The 24,819-nt window shown below is 41.9% G+C and overlaps 3 protein-coding genes across 7 annotated transcripts in view; all 3 read left to right on the top strand.

The window, feature by feature from the left end:
- The window catches only part of shc1 (SHC (Src homology 2 domain containing) transforming protein 1), a gene marked incomplete at its 5' end in the record, with an annotated part of 23,724 nt that extends 11,703 nt beyond the window's left edge, over positions 1-12,021 (top strand). Inside the window, 6 exons of the mRNA XM_080427130.1 lie at positions 199-346; positions 614-671; positions 2,470-2,589; positions 4,425-4,693; positions 6,762-9,131; positions 9,909-12,021. Coding sequence (XP_080283256.1) covers positions 199-346; positions 614-671; positions 2,470-2,589; positions 4,425-4,693; positions 6,762-6,890 — 724 coding nt within the window. The 3' untranslated portion in view covers positions 6,891-9,131; positions 9,909-12,021. The remainder of the gene's footprint in view (positions 1-198; positions 347-613; positions 672-2,469; positions 2,590-4,424; positions 4,694-6,761; positions 9,132-9,908) is intronic.
- Positions 12,022-12,973: 952 nt separating this feature from the next.
- lenep (lens epithelial protein) lies at positions 12,974-13,165 on the top strand (the record flags this gene model as incomplete). Its single annotated transcript, XM_080426401.1, has 1 exon — positions 12,974-13,165. The coding sequence occupies one exon, from the start codon at positions 12,974-12,976 to the stop codon at positions 13,163-13,165; it is 192 nt and encodes a 63-aa protein (XP_080282527.1).
- Positions 13,166-16,985: 3,820 nt separating this feature from the next.
- pbxip1b (pre-B-cell leukemia homeobox interacting protein 1b) overlaps positions 16,986-24,819 on the top strand; it is a 29,854-nt gene continuing 22,020 nt past the window's right edge. For 4 of the 5 annotated variants that reach the window (XM_080426354.1, XM_080426353.1, XM_080426352.1 and 1 more), the window contains exon 1: positions 16,986-17,125. The gene's annotated coding sequence lies outside the window, so the exon portion shown is untranslated. The other variant, XM_080426351.1, reaches the window with a different exon arrangement.

The raw sequence follows: 24,819 nt of genomic DNA, 5'->3' as shown, positions 1-24,819 counted from the left end.
ACACTACAGCGTTTTCAATCACTGGTGCACCGCCGTCTAAACGCAGAATAAAAGGTGAGAACGCAACGGCACGTTTTCTCTAGAGAGCGTTGTGGTCTAAACGTGGCCTTAGTATCTATCTCCACGTTTTCTGACAGATGCTTGTTTTTAATGGATGGATGGAGTTAATCACATGTCTCTCTCTCTCTCTGTGTGCAGAATGGCTCCATTTGATGGCTCAGCGTGGGAGGAAGAGGAGGATGAAGGGGCCCCTCCTCCAGAGGTTCCTTACTACAACAACTTCCCTGGGAAACAACCTCCTCCTGGAGGCCTCGTCGACATGAGAGCCCGCCCCGGAGCCACGCTGGTCTGTACATACACCTGTGTGTGTGTGTGTGTGTGTATTTATCAGTGTGTGTGTGTATGTATAACTTATGTCTCCCTTTCTCTCCGTGTGTGTGTGTGTGTGTGTGTGTGTGTGTGTGTGTGTGTGTGTGTGTGTGTGTGTGTGTGTGTGTGTGTGTGTGTGTGTGTGTGTGTGTGTGTGTGTGTGTGTGTGTGTGTGTGTGTGTGTGTGTGTGTGTGTGTGTGTGTGTGTGTGTGTGTGTGTGTGTGTGTGTGTGTGTGTGTGTAGCCCTATGGACAGCCAGGACAGAATGACATTCACAAGCAGCCCCTCCCTCCGCTACCAGGTCAGATGTCTGTCTGTCTGTCTGTCTGTCTGTCTGTCTTGTTAAACTTAAATGAGTTTTGCCAGTAAATTTAAACTTCCATTGCCACATATTAATATAATGACCAGTTCAAACGACATTGAGAAACAAGTTATAAACCTTTACTAGAAGTGTACGTACGTACGTACGTACGTACGTACGTACGTACGTACGTACGTACGTACGTACGTACGTACGTTGCATTACACACATTGCATTGTGATTGGCTGAGAGTCATTCTAAAGAGTGTCATTATCTCCTGATAGCAGCACTAGTGTGAACTGAACATTTAGTTTGACCTTTACCCTGTAACCGAGCAACACCTGCAAGTGTTCCAATCACAATTATGAGTAATGAAACTGTGGTATAATCTCAATGATACTATCAGGGCGTTGCTCCGTGCGGGCTGGCCGTGCTTCTGCTTAGAAGCAGCTGTGCAGTTAACTTCTTCTTTTCTTTTCTTACCCTGGAACAAAATATTATGAGATGGGGGTCGGCGGCCAAATACATATCATTGTGGGGGTCCTTGACATGAAAAAGATTGAGCACCACTGATATAGAAACATACGTTTCTCAGAATACTGTTGGGATTTAGAAGACATTTGTAGAATCGGCTTCAGGTCTTAATGGGTTAACTTTACTTTAACGGCCAGCGGGTCATAGAATAATAGAACAATAGGGAATGTCGTCGGTCTATGTAAAGATTGGAGACACGACCGCTGGATGCTGGTGACTGGATACCTTGACCCCCTTCAGTTCTCATGCCAGGCAGACGTTGGGTTTGAGAAAAGCCACCATCTAGGCGCTAAACGGGGCCTTCACACACCTTGACACCCAGGGCATCACCGTCAGAACGATGTCTTTGGACTTCTCTAGTGCCTTCAACAGGCTTGCTTGCGGTGTGTGTGCAGATGTTCTACCAGTCCGTTATGGCTAGTGCTCTCTTCTTTGTGATTGCCTGCCGGTAGCCATGAAGCTTTACTAGGAGGGACACGATCGTCGCTCTGCTTGGTCAATAGACTAATTAGCTCTGAAGTAACAACGGTACAATACTCCTCTCCTCTCTCTGTTACGGCCCCCCAGAATCGATAAAGGTTTTATCAATCTAGAGCAGTGGTTTCCAAACGGTGAGCCATGACACAAGTCCAGATGTGCCTTTAGGGTTTTGTGACAACCACACATTTTTGTGGCAATATATAAAACTACAAAAAGTCATTACTAATTTTGGGATTTACTTGTGTGTGCACTCATTTCTCAGTACAGAGGCAAATTCTATACCCTATTTTTTTTAAATATACATATTCTAACCACTTTCAATCTGGCATTTCCTTTTCAGCATGTCCTTTTTTTTTAAAGATATTTTTGTTTAGACAAACACCTTTAAAAAATATATATATTTTAAATATATAAAATAAGATATTTGGACACACAAGGCTGTGCTGCTGTATACCACTGATCTACAACAGACCTCTAGTGCCCTCTAGTGTTACTGCTTCAATATACAACAACAACAACGTTCAGGAAACGACAGCAACACTGAAACCAAAATCCTTTTATCTCACACTCCCTCCCTCCCTCTTTCTTTCTTTCTCCGTCTTTCCCTCCCTCCCTCCCTCTTTCTCTCTCTCTCTCCCTGAATATCTCTCTCTCGCTCCCTCTCTCTCTCTCTTTGTCTATGTCCATCTCTCTCTCCTGGGTTCTCTCAGCTCTCTTTCATAGTTTCTCTTCACAGTAAAAATGTCATCAATTAAGTTGTATTTGTTTTTAATACATTTTCCAGTGGGAGCCAAGGAAGGTGGGCGGGAACTCTTTGATGACCCGTCGTATGTCAACGTGGACAAACCCCGCACCCCAACAGCTGCAGCCAATGGGAACGCTCACAGAGATGCCTTTGACATGAGTGAGTTAACACATTGACTGCCAGAACGCAGATCTGCGTTCTATTGTTTAATTGTGGTTTAATAGACGATCGTGCTGTTTTCTGTACATTCCCAGATCAGGTTGCCTTTCCACTTACTTCCGACTCACCCGGATGCAAAATTCAGTGGGTTCCGTTTCCGGTTTTCGGTTTTAGCTTGAAAAATGTGATTTTTAGGCAAAATATGGCAAAACACGTTTTTTCACACGGTATGAAAAACGAACGGAGAGCTCCGGTTGTACATTTCTTTACTCTGGACGACGAACAGTTATCGTCGTTGTGTATACCAACGATCTGAAACCCGATCATAAGCTAAGCTAAGCTAAGATGCCCTGCGGAAGCGGGGCGGAAATACGTCTACAAGCCACCCGGATATGACGTTTGCAGCCTGTTTGGGAGGCGGAGAGAGAGAGAGAGAGAGAATGGAGACGTAGAGAGAAAACATAACTGTTTGAGTGCTTCTCTATCTGTCGTGTGTGTTTATAAACAGAGCCAGACAAACCATTTTAATGGATATATATCAATTCTGTGACCGGTTGAAAAGGGTTATAAAACACAAATCGCTGGCACTGGGGTGAGGGTACATTATGAATAAACTCTGGCAGTCGATGTGTTCTCGTCGCGTTGCAACGCATTGTGACGGTTGTAGATCGGCTATTGTAACGGAGTTCTATTATATCGTCTCCGTCGGGTGGAAACCTCATTTATGTCCAAAACTGTTACTTTTCAGGATTCACATTCGAAAGCATTAAAAGTAGCAGATCTACAAGCTCGAAACGCGTCGCGAGCTTGTAGATCTGCTACTTTTAATGCTTTCGTGTGACGCTGCAGTATGATGAAGTAGGGCGTTAACTCATTCAGTGCCAAGTAAACAAAAAAAGTAGTGGCAGCGATTTTTTCTTACCTTTTCAAGTAGTCACAGAATATTTATCTCCAGTATGATCCATCCCGTGATGGTTGCTAATCACTGAGGGTTTCACTGTGCTTCCGCGAAAAAAAGAGAAATGTCATCGTGACCTCCAGTTCGCTCGTTATACGCCGTTGAAAACAGCATGTCTCGCCAAAAATACATGTAAAACACGGGAGCCGAGATACAGAATATTTCCCAAATACTTTAACCAGGAAGTGAATGGAGCAGTAAATCTTGGGATCACGTTATCTCCTTATCTCACGTCAATGGCACTGAATGAGTTAATTTACGAAAAAACACAAAGAGTTAGAATGTGGAGATAACAGGTTTCTGCCCCGACAGCAACGATATTGTGGTATTAGTACTTCTACTTAAAGGTAGGGTAAGTGATATTTTTTGGTTAAAACAAAAAGTATTTTGTTAAAAGGTTAAAATACTATATTCTGATAGTAATCATTGCTATAGAGTGTTTTTTCAGTAACAGATGTCTCCCTGTCTCTCCAGCTCTTTAATAAACAGAAAATACATTTTTCGGTAGGTGTGAAAATCTCAGCCAATCAGGAGAAAGTACCCATTTTTAAGCTTAATTTGTATAGTGTTCCAGTTCCAAATTTGTCTGCTCATTTCTTAGTGTCATCACTTCCAATTTCACTTGTTTAATCTGTATCCTGATTGAGTTCTCTGTCCTGGTTGGATAAAATTGGAAATGAAACTGAAACTGAAACGAAAATGCATTTTCTGTTTTATAAAGAGGAGACAAGGAGACAAGGAGACTCCTTTTACTGAACAAACACTCTATATCAATGAGTACTATCAGAATATAGAGCTATTTAACACTTATTTTAACCAACGCAAATCACTTACCCTACCTTTTAAGTAACAAAAAAACATCTGTTCCCTCCCTCAGAGCCGTTTGATGACGCGCTGGGCGTCTCCGTTCCCGCGGGGGGCTCGGGGTCGGGCGGCCCGGTCTCGGCGGCGCCCCCTCTGGTGGAGCAGCTGCAGTGCGAGCTCTGGTTCCACGGCAGCCTGAGTCGGCGGCAGGCGGAGAGGCTGCTGGGGCGAGACGGAGACTTCCTGGTGCGGGAGTCTGGCACCACGCCGGGACAGTACGTCCTCACGGGGCAGCAGGGGGCACAGCCCAAACACCTGCTGCTGGTCGACCCCGAGGGAGTGGTGAGCACACACACGCACACGCACACACACACACACACACACACACACACACACACACACACACACACACACACACACACACACGCACACACTTCTGAACAATGTATTCATGTCCACATAAGGGAGTGCATACAACGACACAAATATTAACACATTTAGTGCCAGAGGTTTTTTAACCCATTAACACATTGAGTGCCAAAAACGGTCCGGACCGTTTTTGAGAAGCCATGCGTTGTGTGCCAAAAACGGTTATGACCGTTTTTTTTTTTTCTTTTTTCTTTTTTTTTTTCACATTACCAGGAGATATCATTTTGCGAAGATTTAGACTCCAATCCACTTCCTGGTTAACTTATGACTTCAAAAGCCTGTATCTCGGCTCCTGTGTACTTTTTTTCTAAAATATGTATTTTTGACTATGGAACGGATTACCTAATGTTTTTATTTTTTTTCCCCCGATTGTACGAGACCTCTATGTGTGTAATGAGGGGATCACCGTGAGGACGGTGATCACTGAAAATATTTTGTGACTACTTGAAAAAGGTTAAAAAATGGTTAAAATCCAGGCACCGACTGTACCCTGTTTTAAAAACACCCTGGCTGGCACTCAATGTGTTAACACATTGACTGCCAGAGGTTAATCTCATAATGTACTCACCAGTGCCAAGGTGTTTTTGTTGTTTTTTAGTTTTTTTCATGTCGCCATAGATCTTGTTAAAATCCTTAAGATTGAGCGCTACACGGTCTGTTTACATCCGCGACATCTCACTGTATCTCCCAGTGAAAACCACGTGTCAAACGGGGCATCCATGTTGTAGTTAGAGCGGATTACGTTAAACAGTGATATGCGAGGAGAAAAAACTACAGGAAGAGAATTGAGTTTCAGTTTCGTCTGTAGAACGAGGGCGGACGACGTGATCGTCAAAACCGGATCCCAAATAATTCTGTTTCCGGTCATCAAACCGGAAACGGAAGTGGATCAAAAAAAATTCCGAAAGTGCACCTGGAAAATTTTCAACGCGAATCGGCGGTTCGTGTAGATCTACGCGACTGGCACGCTGCGGCTTTAAATAGGTTCGCGTAGATCTACGCGACTGGCATTCAATGTGTTAAGACCTGGACCTCAAAAATAGCAGATCTACAAGCTCGTAGCGCGGCACCGAGTGCCGCGCTACGAGCTTGTAGATCTGCTATTTTTGAAAAATCGAGAAAATGTGTGCAAATTAATATATTTATTATTTCTTTAAAGTGAAAATTTTTTACTCAAATCTTTGCTTCTGGGGGGGGTCCCTGGAACAAGATATTTTGATGGGGGTCCGCGGCCAAATACATATAATTTTGGGGGGTCCTTGACATGAAAAAGATTGAGCACCACTGATATAGAAACATAGGTTTTTCAGAAAACTGTTGGGATTTAGGAGACGTGTAGAATCGGCTTCAGGTCTCAATGGGTTAATACAGGGTACGTCCAGTGCCAGCGTTTCTTACCGTTTACGCTGATCCGTTTAGAGCTGTAGACGCCACAACGCGGATGTAAACAAAGGGTGCGCGATGGTCGGGGGTCCGTCAAACAACATGTGGAAAATTCTTTTTTTTTTAAATGACATCACGTAGATCTACGGTTAGGGCACATCTCAGAGGCAAATATTGTACTTTTACGCCACTATAATTATTTGAAAACCACTTCAGACCTACAGTACATACTTTGGCAATTTAAAAATAGCAGATCTACAAGCTCATAACACGTAGCATTGCAATGCGTTGTGAACTTGTACATCTGCTATTTCCAAAGGCTTTTTTTTATAGTTTTGAATTATTTTATACATTTGAAAACGTGTGAAATGGGACATTCTGCAAAATGAGTACTTTTACTTTTGGTACTTTAAGTATATTTTGATGCCAATACTTTTGTACTTTTACTCAAGTCAATTTTTAATACCTAACTTGTACTTGGAGCAGACTATTTCTACATTATTGATACTTTTACTTGAGTAAACATGCGAGTACTTCTTCCATCACTGCCGTGTGTTTATAGTGTTGTAGTGACAGCGAGTCTCTGTCTCCTCCTCAGGTTCGTACCAAAGATCACAGGTTCGAGAGCGTGAGTCACCTGATCTCCTATCACATGGACAACAGGCTGCCCATCGTTTCAGCCGGCAGCGAGGTGTGCTTGCAGCAGCCAGTGGAACGCAGGGCCTGAACATGCAACACGCACACGCACACACACACACACACACACGCGCACGCGCAATCATACATACATTATGTCAATACAATCATACCTGCTGTCGGGTGGAAACCTTGTACAAAACCATTACTTTTCAGAAAAATAAAGAAAAAAAAGAACAAGAACATGTGTTCCAATGGATCCAGTGTAATTAATTATTTAGTCGCAAGCTCTTGCTAATACTTTTCATTGGTTCAAAATTGATATAACAACCACTTTAACTTTAAAAAAATGATTAAAAAATTGGTCTACAAGCTCACAACTTGTAGGTTTCTTATTTTGGCCGTGTGTCGCTACTCTCGCGCGACACACTTGTACGACGAAGTACGGCATTAATGTCACGAAAAAACATCAGAGAAAAGTTGAAATAATAAAAAGATACAAGGTTTCTGACGATATGCAACGATATGCACATAACAATCATACATGCACGTTATGCACACACACACACACACACACACACACACACACACACACACACACACACACACACACTCACGTCGTAATATTTGCCGACTCCCATTGAAACGCAATCAATGCAACTCACACTCCAATGCAACGCTCCCAAATACACCGTGATGCAAAAAAAATAAACACACACACACACACACATACACACACACACACACCTTTTTATATGCTCAGTACAACACACAGCAACACTACACACGCACGCACGCACACACCACATAGCAACAAAAGCCAAAAACAAGAATCTAAAGACTCCTACCAGTTCCTCTGCCAAATCACCCGCTTGCTGCTGTCGCCACAAAGTCCCAGCGCTTCCTGGAAGCCAAACCTTGACCTTTGACCCGCCCTCCTCCATCCAATCTTGCCGCCCCATCCCTCTCCCCGCGGATGTCCTTTTCCTCTCCTATTACTGCAGTGGTTCTCAACCTTTTGAACTTCAAGGACCCCCAGTTTGATATGCATTAAGACCACGGACCCCCATAACCTCAAGAGGGTGCACGAATGGAACCAAAATGGTTCCATTCATGCACTCTCTGAGTTACAGATCCGTAAGGATCCATTCGGTTCCCAAATATCAATCACTTAACTGTGGAACCCCCGTTCCCCCCCCCCCATGGAAACCCCTCAAGGACCCCTGGGGGTCCCCGGACCCCACTTTGAGAACCACTGTTCTACTGCAGCTTAACTGTGAAGCAGAGAGGAGCGCTGACGAAAAAAAACACTTTTTCTACGAATGAAGCGACAAACATGCAAAAATCACTGAAGGCTTCTTAAAAAAAAGAAGGCCATTTTGAACATCGTAATCCAGAGAATCGTTGAGAAAAGTCTGGAATTATCGTGACGATTATCGTGGGAGCTTTTTGACAGGCCGTGACAAAAAGGAGGAGGGACCTTCCTGCCTGTGGACCTGTCAATCAAAGCCAGGACGCCTCCCACCTCAGAGAGACGTTTTAGTTCCCCAGGAGCGGCGAATCAGCCAATCACAGCTCCCCGGGGAAAACAATCAGCCTGGCGATTATGCATAAATAATAAACACGGTTGTTAACCAATCAGGATCAGGAGACCCCCCCCCCGCCACCCACAAGCCACTCCCCCTTTAACGACTCTTGAACTTTGCCCCCCCCCCCCCCCGCCTGCGAGGCAAAGTTGCGTTGCTATGCCAACGGTCGTCATCAGCTCTGAGTTTTGTATGTTTATAATTATTTTCTTTTACACAATGAATTCAAACGGCGTCCCGTCAGACAACGGGATGCCGTTTTAACATCGGACACTCTGGGCCCTCCCTATGAACACACACACACACACACACACACACACACACACACACACACACACACACACACACACACACACACACAGAGGTACCACCTATACACACATCCTCCTTCAAGCCAAAGAACACCGAGTTTGCTAAAGGTGGAGGAAGCCATGAAGCTAATCAACAAAGACTCATTTGCCGACTTTACGCTATGTGTGTGTGTGTGTGTGTGTGTGTGTGTGTGTGTAAGCGTGCGTGCGTACGTGCGTGCGTACGTGCGTGCGTGTGCTTACATAGGGGGCAGATTTTTTGTACAGAGAGAAAGCCATGTCTATATATATATATATATATATATATATATATATATATATATATATATATATATATAAAAAGCAGGGGTAAAGCATGGCATGGTGCCTGAAATATGATGTCATCTAAAAAAAAAAAGGGCAGTTGATGTTGATGCAGTAAAACCGGTGCTTAAAGTCACACTTTTTAACCCATTAAGACCTGGAATCTGTGTCACTATAGATTTCTTTGGCTATCCAAAAATAAAAATAGCAGATCTACAAGCTCATTGCGCGGCACCGAGTGCCGCGCTATGAGCTTGTAGATCTGCTATTTTTTTTGGGGGGGGGGGGGGGGGTTAAAAAAAAAGACAATATTTGAACATGAACATTTTAGGCGGCAATTTACTGCTAAAACTGTGTCACTGTCAAATCCAGTCTATAGTCCAAGGAGCTGATTTGCTTGGTGGACATGGGAGAGAACTCACCCATGTCCCTCCTCAGGAAGGGCATGATGAGGTGGGAACATCCGAGGGGGGGTAAGACAGCACTGAGCTGTTGACGTGACCTCCTCCTCCGCACCGTTCTGACGGAGTCTGGGGAGGTTTCGGGGGACCTCAGGCCATCCCTGAGCTACTCTCCCCACAGGTGTCACTGAGATTCACTTTGCTCCGGTTCCTCAGGCTACGACGCGCGGAGCGCTGCCCCCCCCCTGGGGTGCTATCGGTTTGAAGACATCCTCCACGTTGAAGTCGGCTTGCCAGGGAGCAAGATGTGAGCTTCCCTGGCTGGTTGTCAGAACTGGATGAGTCCAGCAGACTGGTTGGTGGATTGGCTGGCGGTCCCGTTTCTTCTCCCTGGACCGATTCACATTCTGTCTTTTTGAAAAAAAATCTTGAAAACGTTTTTTTTTTTTTTTTTTTTTCTCTCAAAAAACTGTTAGGATTTAGAAAACATTTTAAAGAATCGCCTCAGGTCTTAATGGGTTAAAAGTCACACTCTGTCTGAAGACTGTTTGCAGTGACAATCGATGGCCGACACACGTGTGGAGCATTTAAGGGATGGTTGAAGTGAGGCATCGCTCCTTTCAGGCTGCGCGCACAGCAACAAACAGTTGAAGCAATCGACGTCCCTCTTGAGAATGTGACGCCAACTAGTGGCAATTAGTTGAGGTGACCACACGAGGCTTCCTTTTCACGGGGCGCCACTCGAGGGAATGACAGATTTTTTTTCTTTCTTTTTCGAATGCATTTGAGACGAAAAGGCGTGAAGGGTAAACGCCAGTTTTAAGCCCTGTCGTGCGATGGAGTAGCAATCAGGTTTTTAAGCGTTGTCTTCACAAACGAGGAGAGACTCTCCTCCGCCACCTTCTGTTCATAATGAGAAATGTTTTTTTTATATATCTCTTTTTTTTTTTACTTGTGCCTTGTTTTACTGGATGCAGTCACCTGGTGTACTTAATACAGTGACATACACACACACACACACACACACACACACACGCGTGCGCGTACACAAACGCGCCGGTCCAGTGATAGCAATCTCTGCACATATCTTACTTTCAGCCCGTTTTCACGGTAAACCTGATGTCCGCCACCTTCTGGCGGGGTATTTCCTGGCCGCCTGTAAATAGCATCCATACCGATTGGTCGAGCGCCCATACCCGGATCCATCCCGATCGGTGGGCTTTTTGTATGGGGTCTGGATTGACATGTTCATCATGGTATATTCAATGATTCCCTTTGATTAACCCATTAAGAGAAAGAATCTGTGTCATTTTGAGATTTCTTTGGCTCTTCAAAAATAGCAGATCTACAAGCTCACAGCGCGGCACCGAGTGCCGCGCTGTGAGCTTGTGGATCTGCTATTTTTGAAAAATCGTGAAAATGTGTGCAAATCTTAGCGAACATTTGTAACTCAAATCATTGCTTCTGGGGGGTCCCTGGAACAGACTGTTTTGAGATGGGGGGTCCGCGGTCAAATATAAGTTTACGTTTTTTCCCCCCCAAAAACGGCAAAACTGACACAAAAAGACATTTGTAGAATCGGCCTCAGGCCTTAATGGGTTAAAACAGAGGTAAGATCTGAATTTCATCTAAACCTTCACCGTTCCATCCAGGGTCATAGGAAAGGGAAGGGGCCCACGCACACATACACGTTTGTATCTAACTATACTTGTGAGGACATCAAGCCCTAAAGCCTGAGTTGTACTGTGATTAGTAATAGCCAATCTGAACCTGTTGTGGGCTTGTAGAGCTGCTATTTTCGGCGTGCGACACAGTCACCCAATTAAGTATAAATCGGGCATAACTAACCTAACCGCAACCCCTAAACCTAACCTCTAAACGCTTAATCCTAACAGAGTCTTTGTTCTAATGGTAAGCCTAACCTTAAAAAAAAAAACTTTTTAACCATAAAACAACCTTGTATTTTCAAGTTTTTTTGTTTGTTCTTTTTTGTGAGAAATTCTACTCTATAGAGTCATTTAGCCCTCACAAGTATAGTTATACAAGAGTACACACACACACACACACACACACACACACACACACACACACACACACACACACACACACACACACACACACACACACACACACACACACACGCACACACGGCCCCCCAATCAGAGGGATAGCTGGGCCTGTAAGCCAATCACATGGTCAATTAATTTTTAAACGTGCTTTACGCCCCTGTGCTGGACCAAAAAGACCCACCTGTCCCTCCGTCCGTATCACCAGTGAGTCGGTCCAGAATCTTCATCGCTCTTCTTCATCACAGCTGCCTTTCATTGCATGAAACTCGTGATTTGTTGTCGTTGTCGTTGTTGTTGTTTGTTGATGGTTCTTGGTGACGTTGTGATCAATGCTGGTGTACACTTTTTGTTTTTTTTCTATATGAGTTCTCATTTTGACGCCAAAGGTTTCTTTCAGATACCCTGTAAAAAAAAAAAATTAATGGTTTCGTTTTCCTTTGACTTATGTTTTAATACTTATTTACTTTTGTTTTTGTGGGGGGGGTTAAAGAAAAAATGTCTGTTTACACCTGTATCTGAAAATATAGATTGCATATAAATATATATAAATCATGTCATCTTTCATGGTGAGTTTGGTTTTAAATACACTCCTCTGTCTGGAAATATTAGCCTCAGAGTCGTCTCTCTTTACTGACATTGAATTATGTAAGTTAGAAACATTCGTAATGTATGTGTAACATCACACTTATAATTATCATACAGGTCCTGATATGACTGATATGAATACAGTTACTGAAACATATGAATAAAGATATTAATTATGGCTATATTAATACAGGTTATATGAATGCAGAGGGCAATATGACTTCCATTACAGATCATATGAATTATATTAAAACGGTAATATGAAGAGAGTTAGTGAGTCCTAGTGAAATGGAGCAGAGCTGGAACTCTCCTGGTTGAATTAGAGAGAGAGAAATGGAGACACTGATGAAAAGAGACCAAGAATGGAGACAAAAGAGAGAGAAGGTTATGGACAGTGGCAGATGAGAGATACAGTAACAGTGGAGGTGAATGTGTGTGTGTGTGTGTGTGTGTGTGTGTGTGTGTGTGTGTGTGTGTGTGTGTGTGTGTGTGTGTGTGTGTGTGTGTGTGTGTGTGTGTGTGTGTGTGTGTGTGTGTGCTGGAACTGTGAACGGTGAATAGAGGAGATGAATGAGGTGGATTAGTGGAACACAAGGACGATGAATGAACCACAGAGAGCCAGGGAAGAGCAGAGAACCAGCAGGAGATGGATAGACGGATGGATGAATGGATGACGGGAGATGTAGATGAGGTTATAAGTATAGGAGGGTGGAGGTCGGGTGACCTTTTGGATGAGCAGGGAGGCGATACTGGGCTGTCGACACACGGACACGCTCTTCTCCTCATCCACATCGATCTCCTCTCTGCTCGCTCTTCACTCCTGCCGCCGCTGCCCCGTCACGGACTCCTCATCCTCTTCTTCTCTCGTTCCCCCCTCCTCCCTGTTTCTTCCCGGAAGCAAAGGGAGCCGTCATCAGCCATGCATCCTCAGCGCCCGCTCCCCCAGGCCGTGCCTTCGTCCCTGGGGCAGAACCTGCGCGACGCGGCCATGGGCCTGGGCCGCGGGAAACACCTGCTGGGGGGCAACATCGCCTACGGCTTCATCCAGTCGGTGAAGGAGTGCCTGTACTTCCTGCTGTGCTGCTGGTGCATCAAGGAGATCCTGGACTGACGGGACGGATACGACCAAACAAGACAACAACAAAACAAAAAAAGCACTTTCCAGTGAACTTAAAACTTAGTGTGTGTGTCAGGACGTTTCTGGACTGATGGAAGAAATCTGATGATGGATTTTTAAAAATGGCAGATCTACAAGCTCACCGCGTCACGTTGTGACTCGTTGAGCTTGTAGATCTGCCATTTTCACCAAAGATATTTGGTGTGGAGGGGCAACTAAGTATATATACATGATTTAAGTGGTTAATGGGATGGTTTGTTAACACGTGCTGCATCTTGAAGATCTCACACTGGTCGACAGACAGATTGACAACATATGGAGTAAAATGGAGACGAGATGTTTTTGTTTATTTTTCTCCTTTAACAATTCTCGGCCACGACGAAGAGGACGAACGGATGAACTATTAAAACGCTTTATAACTGATCACTGTATCTGTTTCTAACCCCATTTCTCCTTTAGCTTGTTTTAGTTAGTGAGCAGTTAACTAACCCATCCATCTGAGAGAGCATACAAGTGATCCTGGATTCTATGGTGACTTGAGTCCTACCACTCATTCATCCATCAAAGACATTTCATAAGAGAGAGAATTCTATCAGAGATAGGGGTTGAGCAGCTGTTTCCTTCATTAAATTGAACTTAAGTGTCTGATGAACTCTTTGTAATGTACCTTTTTATTAAATCATAGAGTTTGTGATCGACCTCAGAGATCCTGAGCCGAGAGGCTGAAAATAGATCCTGAATTCATTGATCAGAGATCACTTGTCCTTCATTTGGACTATTTGCAGCCTATTCCCTTATCACAGCAGTGATTCATCAACAGGTAGGATAGGGTTTTCTCTTTTGTACACAGACAAACTCTCCTCCCTGCTTCTAGAAAGTGTTCTGTTCCTAAATGAGAAAGAAAAGAATCACATCTATATTTCATAAAATTGTAATAAATAAAATTACAAAAAGTAGACATGGATGGATAGACAGAAAGACAGACAGATAGATAGATAGATAGAGATGGACAGAAATACATACAGACATAACATACATCAGTCGTTATCTTTTTTTTAACCACCTGTGCTTGTCAATCAATTGGGAAATGTCCCATTGAGTCATCGTGACGCTCTGATTGGTCGAGGTGGGGGTGAGGGGCGGAACTACAGTGAATCTTGAACTGTCATTGGACAAGAGTGAAGCGTGGAGAACAACTCGCGGAGGAGCACAAACGACCCAGAGTCAGCCACAGAATCACCGGAAGTACCTTGATTTTGCTTTCAAAATAAAACTGGGTACAGTAATAAATGTTGGAGTAAATTGGAGTGTACTGTATACTAGCTGCAGTGGTGGGAAAAGTACTCAAATGTTTTCAAAAGTAAAAGTATCAATACTGCAATGTAGAAACTCTCTGTTACAAGTAAAATCCAGAATTCAAAATGTACTTGAGTAAAAGTACAAAAGTATTGACATCAACTTAAAGTATCGAGAGTAAAAGTACTCATTATGCAGAATGTCCCATTTCACAAGCAGATCTACAAGCTCACAATGTGCCGCATTGCGACGCGTTGTGAGCTTGTAGATCGGCTATTTTCAAATAGCCAAAGTATAGGGCTGAAGAAGTGATTCATGTGTGTTTTGTAATAATAATCCAAATCTACAAAGTAATAACTAGTAACTAAAGTTTTCAAATAATTGTAGTGGAGTAAAAGTACAATATTTGCCTCTGAGGTGTAGTGGAGTAGAAGTAAAAGTTGGAAATACTTTGGAATAATACTAGAGCGTTGTTTTATAGTGAATATCACTGGGTGTAGTTTATCTATACATGGTGCAGGAAACAATACTGGAAAGGACCAATTGAGGCCACAAAGAGTTGGGAAGAAAAATACAAAATGTATGAATGTACATTGGCATGTGACTTCAAATGTATAAAAATATATTACATTTTTTGTTTACATTTCTTACAATGTTCACTATAAATAGCTTGAGGAACCGTGCAATGGAGTTTCAATGGACAGGTGTCGCCATCTTTTTTTTTCTTCTATATTTTTATAGAAAGTTTCATTTTCACTACTTCTGTATTCATGTAGATATATTTCTATTGGTGCCTTATCTTGCTGGCTCGGGCCTGGCCACTGTTTGACCAAAACAGTGTGTCAGGGGCCCCATGTAGACGTTTTATTTAGGGCCTCAAAAACCTTAAGGGTCACCGAATCAGGAGGGTTCATCCCTTGGGAAGCATGAAGGCAATGAAATAAATCGTTGCCGTTGGATGGAAACCTCATATAAAACGTTTACTTTTCAGGATTCAAATAAAAAAAATAGCAGATCTGCTGCTTTTGATGCTTTCGTGTGACGCAGTAGTATGATAAAGTAGGGCATGAATTTACGGAAATAAAATACAAAAAAAAATAAAAGTTAGAATATGAAGATAAGAGGTTTCTGCCCGAAAGCAACTAAATATTTTCTAGATTCATTGATCTAGCCAGTGATGGAAGACATACAGTTTAAAAGTGCAAAAGTATTGGCATCAAAATATGCTTATATACAGGCTACCAAATGTAAACGTATCAACTCCATTGGTCCATTTCACAATCATATAATTGGATTTGTTTGTGCATTAATGTGTTCATCACTATCGCAGCTAAAGGTGGGGCTGATTTTAATAACTTGTGCTGCTGGTTTAGCTTAATCCAGTGGTTTCATATCAAGAACCCCCAAATTGATATGTAATCTGGCTGCGGGCCAGGGACCTCCAGAAGAGAAGATTTGTTTAAAAAAAAAAAAAGATTATTCGAAATGTTCCAATACTTTCAAGCTTTTTATTTATTTATTCAAAAATAGCAGATGTACAAGTGAATGTGCGGCACATGACGTGCTGTGAGCTTATATATCTGCTATTTTTGAATAGCCAACGTATAAATGGATAAAGTGTTTAAATGAGTGTGATGATGTATTTACACATTTTGCTGGGAACCCCCTGTAATCCCCCTTTTTTTTGCCTCTTTCTTAGGTAATATTTGACAATTTTGCCAATGTTTGACCATTTGTTATAGTATGCGGTAGTTTGTTGGTTACTATTGAGGTTATTTTTTTCATTTTAGAGGTATTAAAAAGGTCTTAAAAGTCCTTAAATTGTCACTTTAGAAATGCACACATACCCTGCAGCTGCTTACCAACATGATACAGTATGTTGGTGTGTTTACTGTTCCGTGAGAAAACTATGTTGCACATTAAGCTAATCATCTGGGGACCCCCCTCTCTCTCATTTATCTATACTCTCAGAAGGTATTTCAAAATAATAATATAATATAATAAAATTGCACTTGAGAAAAGGCTACTTATTTACTTTCACATCACGTGTTAGACCAGGGGTCTTCAACGTTTTCAGCCCAAGGACCCCCTAGCTGAGAGAGAGATGAAGCAGGGACCCCCTCTATATATTGTAGTATAAAATTGTGTTTTAGATTTTTTTAATGATCTTTTTTCCCTCTACACCTATACCTCTTTGCCAAAAATAGCCGATCTACAAGCTCACAACGCCTCGCGCTGCGAGGCGTTGTGAGCTTGTAGATCTGCTATTTTCGGCCAATGTTCCCCTCAGAATAGGGATGCTAGGGTTCAAGTGGTTAATGGAAAAAAAAAACAATCCTCTCACACAAAGATTTGGCGGACCCCCTATAGTAGCTCTGAGGACCCCCTAGGGGTCCCGGACCCCCAGTTGAAGACCCCTGTGTTAGACATTGAGCTGTTGTGGTTTTATTCTGAAGTTTGGCTACAACAAACAGGAAGCCTCCTCCTCCTCCCTCTTATATCCGTCCTGCTTGACAAACTGATCCTAATGTTCCAAGTTGTGTGAATAATAAGTGGATGAGAGAGAAAGTCCGTTTCTTACTGACGGACGGGACGTTTCTTACTGACGGAACACATACATTAGTGACTGACTGACTGACTGCACTGAGCGGGACACAGGTAAACACAGCTGATTAATAAACACCAATTAACTCACACATCCAACGTTCATATTGTTACATTGTTGCGGATGGCTTCCTGCTCCTCAAGCTGAAGGGAATTACCAACAAGCAGTGCTGGAGGAAAGTAACTAGGTACATTTACTCAAGTAACTGTACTTATTAAGTGCAATTTTGAGGTATTTATTTACTTTACAAGCTGAAGTGAATTACTGACAAGCGATGGCTTTTAGTTTATGCGAGAATAATATGTATTAAAAGTTAGATGTTTGTTTTAGTTAGATATATTGGTGGAAGGTAACTACGTACATTTACTCAAGTACTATACTTAAGTACAATTCTGATGTATTTTGACTTTACTGGAGTATTTCCAATACTTTTACTTCTACTCCACCACATCTCGGAGGCAAATGTTGTGCTTTTTACTCCACTGCAATTATTTGAAAACTTTTAAGTACTAGTTACTTTGTAGATTTTTATTATTATTACGAAACATACATTAACCACTTCAGCCCTATTTAAATGTTGTCTATTTTCAAAATATTGTAAATACATTTTAGACGTTGATAACTTGTGAAATGGGACATTCTGCATAATGTACTTTTCGTACTTTAAGTATATTTTGATGCCAATACTTTTCTACTTTTACTCAAGTGAATTTTGAATACTGGACTTTTACTTGTAATAGTGTTTCTACATTGCAGTATTGATACTTTTACTTAAGTAAAAAAAAAATAGAGTACTTTTTCCACCTCTAATATTGTCCTTTATTGTCTCTGAGTTTTGATGATAAGTAGTTTTCTTCTATAAACCATGATTGACAGCTGTCAAAGGTGTGTGTGTGTGTGTGTGTGTGTGTGTGTGTGTGTGTGTGTGTGTGTGTGTGTGTGTGTGTGTGTGTGTGTGTGTGTGTGTGTGTGTGTGTGTGTGTGTGTGTGTGCGCTAAATGGAGTGGTTTTTAGAATGTAATCTAATGGATCTGGTGCTGTTCCTACTGGACTTAACCACTGTGTGTGACCATGTTTGGTCATTTCTTCTCCCTGCTGTGGATGACCAAGAGCAGGGGAAAAAAGAAAAAAATAGAAAAAGCATCAGAAGATCCAAACAGTTCTGACATGTGGAAGTGGTCTAGCTCCTTCTATGTTTGATGGATATTTACTTAGGCTGATTCCCAATCCAGTAACAGCCTGGCTGGCTGACTAAAGTCCAGTTTCCAGTGTGTTAATTTAACTCTGAGTGTTTACATATGTAAACATGTTAGACTCAATAGTTACAGATTAAAATACATTTATAGTCACAGCTCTTGTGCTTCATAAGTCCTGCATATCTTCAAGAATACCCTGTGAATCATGAGCATTACATGGCTGTCTATTTTAGTCCTTAAGGCTGTATGTCGCTCTCTCTCTCTCTCTCTGGCTCTCTCTCTCTCTCTCTCTGGCTCTCTCTCTCTCCCTCCATCCATCAGTGGTGTAAAGTAACTAAGTACATTTACACAAGTACTGTACTTAAAGGGATATTTCACTTTCAAAAAAACTTTGGGTCATTTTTATCGTCTACTCAGGCTTTTGTGAGCCCCCCAGACCGTTTTAAGTTGCTTGATTCAGTATTTAGACATTTGATATTCATTTTATCAGACACGCCCCCTTCCTATACAAACCCATTATAACTTCAAACTCTATTTTTAACATGTCAGATTCATCAAAAACACCCATCCTTGGTTCTGGTGACTCACCCTGCCCTCCTAATACGCGAGGGGGCTGTGTTTTTTCGATTACCTTTTTCATTTATTTTTTATATATTTTTTGGAAACTGAAAAAACGTAAATACAATAAAAAAATGAAATAAAATAAATGAAAAAAGTAACCGAAAAAACACGGCCCCCTCACATATTAGGAGGGCAGGATGAGTCACCAGAACCAAGGACGGGTGTTTTCAATGAATCTAACATGGTTAAAATGGAGTTTGAAGTTATAATGGGTTTGTATAGGAAGGGGGCGTGTCTGATAAAATGAATATCAAATATCTAAATACTGAATCAAGCAACTTAAAAACTGTCTGGAGGGCTCACAAAAGCCTGAGTAGACGATAAAATGACCCAAAGTTTTTTTGAAAGTGAAATATCCCTTAAAGGACGACTTCACCGCTTTTCAACCTATCTTCATATAATAGGTCCTCACTAATACTCATGATAAAATGGTACAATTATTTTCTACTTGGTCTGTGTCTCAGAGGAGGGCTGTGGACAGTTCAGAGTCCCGTCTACCAGTGACATCATCAATGGGGAATCCAAGCTAATAGAAACTGCAGGCTTTCTATTCCTGGAAAGTTGCAATGCAATAAAAGAAGCCATTGTTCTCGTGTTAATAAAAATCTAAATAAAAAAATTGAAATCTTGTTGGAAAAGAAAATCATGCCTAACGATGATGTCACTGGTAGACAGGTTTCTGGACTGTCCACAGCCCTCCTATGAGACACAGACCAAGTAGAATTTTTTTTTACCATTTTATCATGAGTATTAGTGAGGACCAATTATATGAAGATAGGTTGAAAAGCGGTGAAGTCGTCCTTTAAGTACAATTTTGAGGTAGCCTACTTTTACTTTACTGGAGTATTTCCAATTATCAGTGCTTTTACTTCTACTCCACTACATCTCAGAGGCAAATATTGTACTTTTACTTCCCAACAATTACTTGAAAACTTTAGTTACTAGTTACTTTGCAGATATAAATTATTGCATTATAAAACATACATTAACCACTTTAGCCCTATTTTATACCTAGGCTATTTGAAAATAGCAGATCTACAAGCTCACAACGCGTCGCATCGCGACGCGTTGTGAGCTTGTAGATCTGCTATTTTCAAACATTTTAGTACTTTTACCTTTGGTACATTTTGATACAAATACTTGTGTACTTGTACTCAAGTAAATGTTTCATTCAGGACTTACAGTATACTTGAAACGGAGTACTTCTACATTGCAGTATTGATACTTTTACTTAAGTACCAAACTTTTGAGTACTCTTTCCACCACTCCATCCATCCATCCATCCATCCATCCATCCATCCATCCATCCATCCATCCTCTGTGGTTTCCTTTCTTCACGTCTGTGTGTCATGGAGGTTATATTTAGCTGCTATCTATTAGAGACACTCCAGCAAAGCCCCGGGGCTTCAGTTCAGCCTCTCTCTCTCTCTCTCTCTCTCTCTCTCTCTCTCTCTCTCTCGGGACCAGGCCGTGATTAGCAGAACAGAAGACCTCAATGACTTGACAGGGAATTGAGTTTTTGAAGGGACTTGAAGTGTGTCATTAACACGTGGCGTTAGCCGTTTAAAATCTAATGTGTGTCGCTCGTTGTTACGGGTGATAGCAGAAAATAGCAGATCTATAAGCTCAGGACGCGTCGCAGTGTGGCGTGTGTTGGTATAGGTTTTGAGTAGCCATGGTTCACATGACGCTTGTATACAAGCGTCATGGTGCCGAGTCCCCCTGGTCTAAAGTTGTGTTTGATTTTTTCACATTGCCATCTCTCACATGTACATAAACGTTCAGATTTCAAATATAAAGTGCTTACCACCGAGCCACGGATGTTACAAGGCGACGCGAACCGCGATAAGTACTCGTATCTCCCGTATTGTTCAATAAAAAGCATTTTAATCCCATCGCTGGCCATTTTCTTTTTTCTTTTTGTAATGTATCAGAGTGCAATACACCTCCCAACCATTAGTGTCGCATGGTTGGAAGCATCAGAGAAAAATTGGAGAAAATGGCCGGCGATCGGACAAAAATGCTTTTTATTGAACAATACGGGAGATGCAAGTACTTATCGCGGTTCGCGTCTCCTTGTAACATCCGTGGCTCGGTGGTAAGCACTTTATATTTGAAATCTGAACGTTTATGTTTATGTGAGAGATGGCAATGTGAAAAAATCGAACACAACTTTAGACCAGGGGGACTCGGCACCATGACTGACATGGTATGACAGTCATGTTTCAGGGCTAGGTTTTGAGAGAGACGGCAGATCTACAAACTTGTAGATCGGCTGTTTTTTGGCTAATCCACCCCCCCCCCCCCCCCAGAATATGGCTGCTGGGAGGAGTGGAAGGGAGTTGCGGGAGAACATATAAAACCAAGGAGTTGTTTTATCTGTGTAACTTGAATGCATAATGTCATGTGTGTGTGTAGGCTACATGTCTCTACTCTTTGAATACATTTTCCTTAAAAGGATGTGGATAACGGCGTTCAAGTGGTTAAGGCAGCACTATTATGTAACGTTCCTCTTCTAGCCTGGATTTGAACCCGGTTTGCTGCGCAAGTGCTGATTTTTTTTTTACCATTGAGCTAATAGAGCCTGTCTGCTTGCTCAGGGGATACATTGAATCTTGACCATCAGGTCACAATTCGTGTCAGATCCTGTGTCTAGGTGAGACCGACTTTTGACACGATCTAAATGTCTCAATAGAAGAGGCAGGGAGACCAAATACAACCACCCCAATTATATACGTTATATTGTATTACTCATACAGATTGGGCACGCACAAGTGCATGTTATTCATTAAAAGAAGTTAAATGGGCCGATATATCTCAATGACTGAAAAACAGTGGTGGAAAGTAACTAAGTACATGTACTCAAGTACTGTACTTAAGTACACTTTTGAGGTATTTGTACTTTACTTGAGTATCTCCAATTCTCCAATACTTTTACTTCTACTCCACTACATCTCAGAGGCAAATATTGTACTTTTACTCCACTACAAGTGTTTGAAAACTTGAGTTACTAGTTACTAGTTTGTAGATTTTGATTATTATTACAAAAACTACGTTAAGCACTTCAGCCCTATATACATTTAGGCCATTTGAAAATAGCAGATCTACAAGCTCACCCTGTAGATCTCCTATTTTCAAAAGATTTTCATACATTTGAAAACTTGAAATGGGACATTCTGCATAATGAGAACTTTTACTTTTGGTACTTTTAAGTACATTTTGATGTCAATACTTTTGTGCTTTTACTCAAGTACATTTTGAATTCCGGACTTTTACTTGTAACAGAGTATTTTTGCATTGCAGTATTGATGATAAAAAAAAGCAAAAAGCAGTTTTTGAAGATTGAAATCCTCACATGCAAAGTACAGTACGAGTTACAAGACGAGCCCACATGTGAAAAAGGAGGCTTGGTAATGGTCTGGCCCTTTAAATGAACACCGGGGTCTTTACTGCGTAGCAAAGTGTCTGTGTCTTGTATGTCTAGAATAGATCCAGCCTTAGTTACCAGAGGGACAGGGGGAACCAGAGGGACAGGGGGAAATATGTCTCCCTCAGCTAGAAGTCAGCCTGCTGCAGGCAGAGCCAATGGCACCGCAACACACGGCCACTACTAATGAAGAACACAGTGTTCACACGCATGCACGCCCTGTGAACATTTACATGTACACACACACACACACACACACACACACACACACACACACACACACACACACACACACACACACACACACACACACACACACACACACACACTAAACACGAGCTCACAAACATTTGCATACTCTCATGTGCACAAGTGTATCCGTATGCGTGGTGGTATCACACTGTAGCACACGCACATTGTACATCCACGTGCATCCACATTTACTGTACGTGCACACCCTTGTACCCACACCACACATACATTAATAACACACTGATGTGCGCACACAGGCACACCACTCCACACACGCAATCACACACACACATCCATACAATCGAAGGCAAATGTACAGCCACACACACACACATACACGCACACGCACACACGCACACACAGTAAAACAGGGTGTGTAAGGCTGAAAGCTTTGAGCCTCTATTCAAATCCTGTCCTCATGTAAACAGAGGATGTCCATTTAGTTTTGCCTGTTGTCACTGTGACAGACGACACAGCGGCTCAAGAACATCTACATCTGTGTGTGTGTGTGTGTGTGTGTGTGTGTGTGTGTTTGTCCTGCTAGTTCCGTGTGGGGATAATGAAACACTTTTATTGTCCACACACCACACACAATATATCATAAAACACCTCAAGACACAACAGCTACGAAACAGAGCCTCCACCAGTGTTGATTTACTAAAACTAAAACTATGATGAAAAATGTTCTTCAACTACCTTTTTTTGAAAATGTAATAAAAAGAAAATAAAAACTAAGCTATGACGACTAAAACTAAGACTAAAGATGTTGACAATTTCGTCAACAAATAAAAACTAGACTAAAATGTTAGTGAGGGACTAGTGGAGAAGAGATCCAGTAGAACTAAAAGACAAGTCATTTTATGTTTGGTTGTGCTCGGGTGTTGTGCTCGGACAATAGCAGATCTACAAGCTCACAACGCGAGCTTGTAGATCGGCTATTTTCAGCATGCAACCAAGTGTAAAATCAGCCATTACGACGCCATCAAGGCACCGCCGAAATACATTTTAGTCGACTAAATCAACTGTAGATTTAGTCGACTATAATCTTATGATATTTAGTCGACTAAAACTAGACAAAAACTAAAACATTTCAGATGACTAAAATATGACTAAAACTAAATGGAATTTTATTCAAACGACTATGACTAAAACTAAATCCAAATTTGGTGTCAAAATCAACACTAGCCTCCACTCTTCTCTATTCACCTCGTATGTTTGGCATTTATATGTCAGGCAGAAATCATGTATGTCCAAAAAACATTACTTTTCAGGTAATCTGGGAACGCATAAAAAGAGCAAAATATAGAATTAGAATCTGTCTTGAGAGATCACTATTCAGGAAATGTAAAACAAAAACCTGTGATCCGAATGATTCCAGTGTAGTTATTATTTAGTCACAAATTCTAGTAATCTTTTGAATGAATGTTTCATTGGGTTCAGTATTTATAAAACCCACAGACACACTTATGAGCTTGTAGATATATTATAGCTACTTAAGTATAGAAGAGGGAATTCATTTATGAAAAAAGCAAAAGATGAAATATGGAGATAGAAGGTCTCTCTGTCATCTGTACTCTGTACACTCTCAGACAGTTAGAGAAGCACTGAGAGGAGGAATCCTATTTATCTTTACTTAACTGAAGAATGGTGTTCCATTAAACTCCTCTCAGCTGTCCTCCTGTCTGTCTCTTCACACTGTCTCCCTCTCAGCTGTCCTACTGTCTGTCTCTCCTACACTGTCTGTCTCTCAGCTGTCCTACTGTCTGTCTCTCCTACACTGTCTCCCTCTCAGCTGTCCTACTGTCTGTCTCTCCTACACTGTCTGTCTCTCAGCTGTCCTACTGTCTGTCTATCCTACACCGTCTGTCTCTCAGCTGTCATGTCTGTCTCTCCTACACTGTCTCCCTCTCAGCTGTCCTACTGTCTGTCTCTTCACACTGTCTGTCTCTCAGCTGTTCTACTGTTTGTCTCTCCTACACTGTCTGTCTCTCAGCTGTCCTACTGTCTGTCTCTCCTACACTGTCTCCCACTCAGCTTTCCTATTGTCTGTCTCTCCTTCACTGTCTCCCTCTCAGCTTTCCTACTGTCTGTCTCTTCACACTGTCTGTCTCTCAGCTTTCCTACTGTCTGTCTCTCCTACACTGTCTGTCTCTCAACTGTCCTACTGTCTGTCTCTCCTACACTGTCTGTCTCTCAGCTGTCCTACTGTCTGTCTCTCCTACACTGTCTCCCTCTCAGCTGTCCTACTGTC

Source organism: Gymnoscopelus braueri (assembly GCF_963280865.1).
Source record: "Gymnoscopelus braueri genome assembly, chromosome: 4".
NCBI lineage: Eukaryota > Metazoa > Chordata > Actinopteri > Myctophiformes > Myctophidae > Gymnoscopelus > Gymnoscopelus braueri.
Note: the sequence above shows the minus strand (reverse complement) of the source record. Positions and strands in the feature narration are given on the sequence as shown.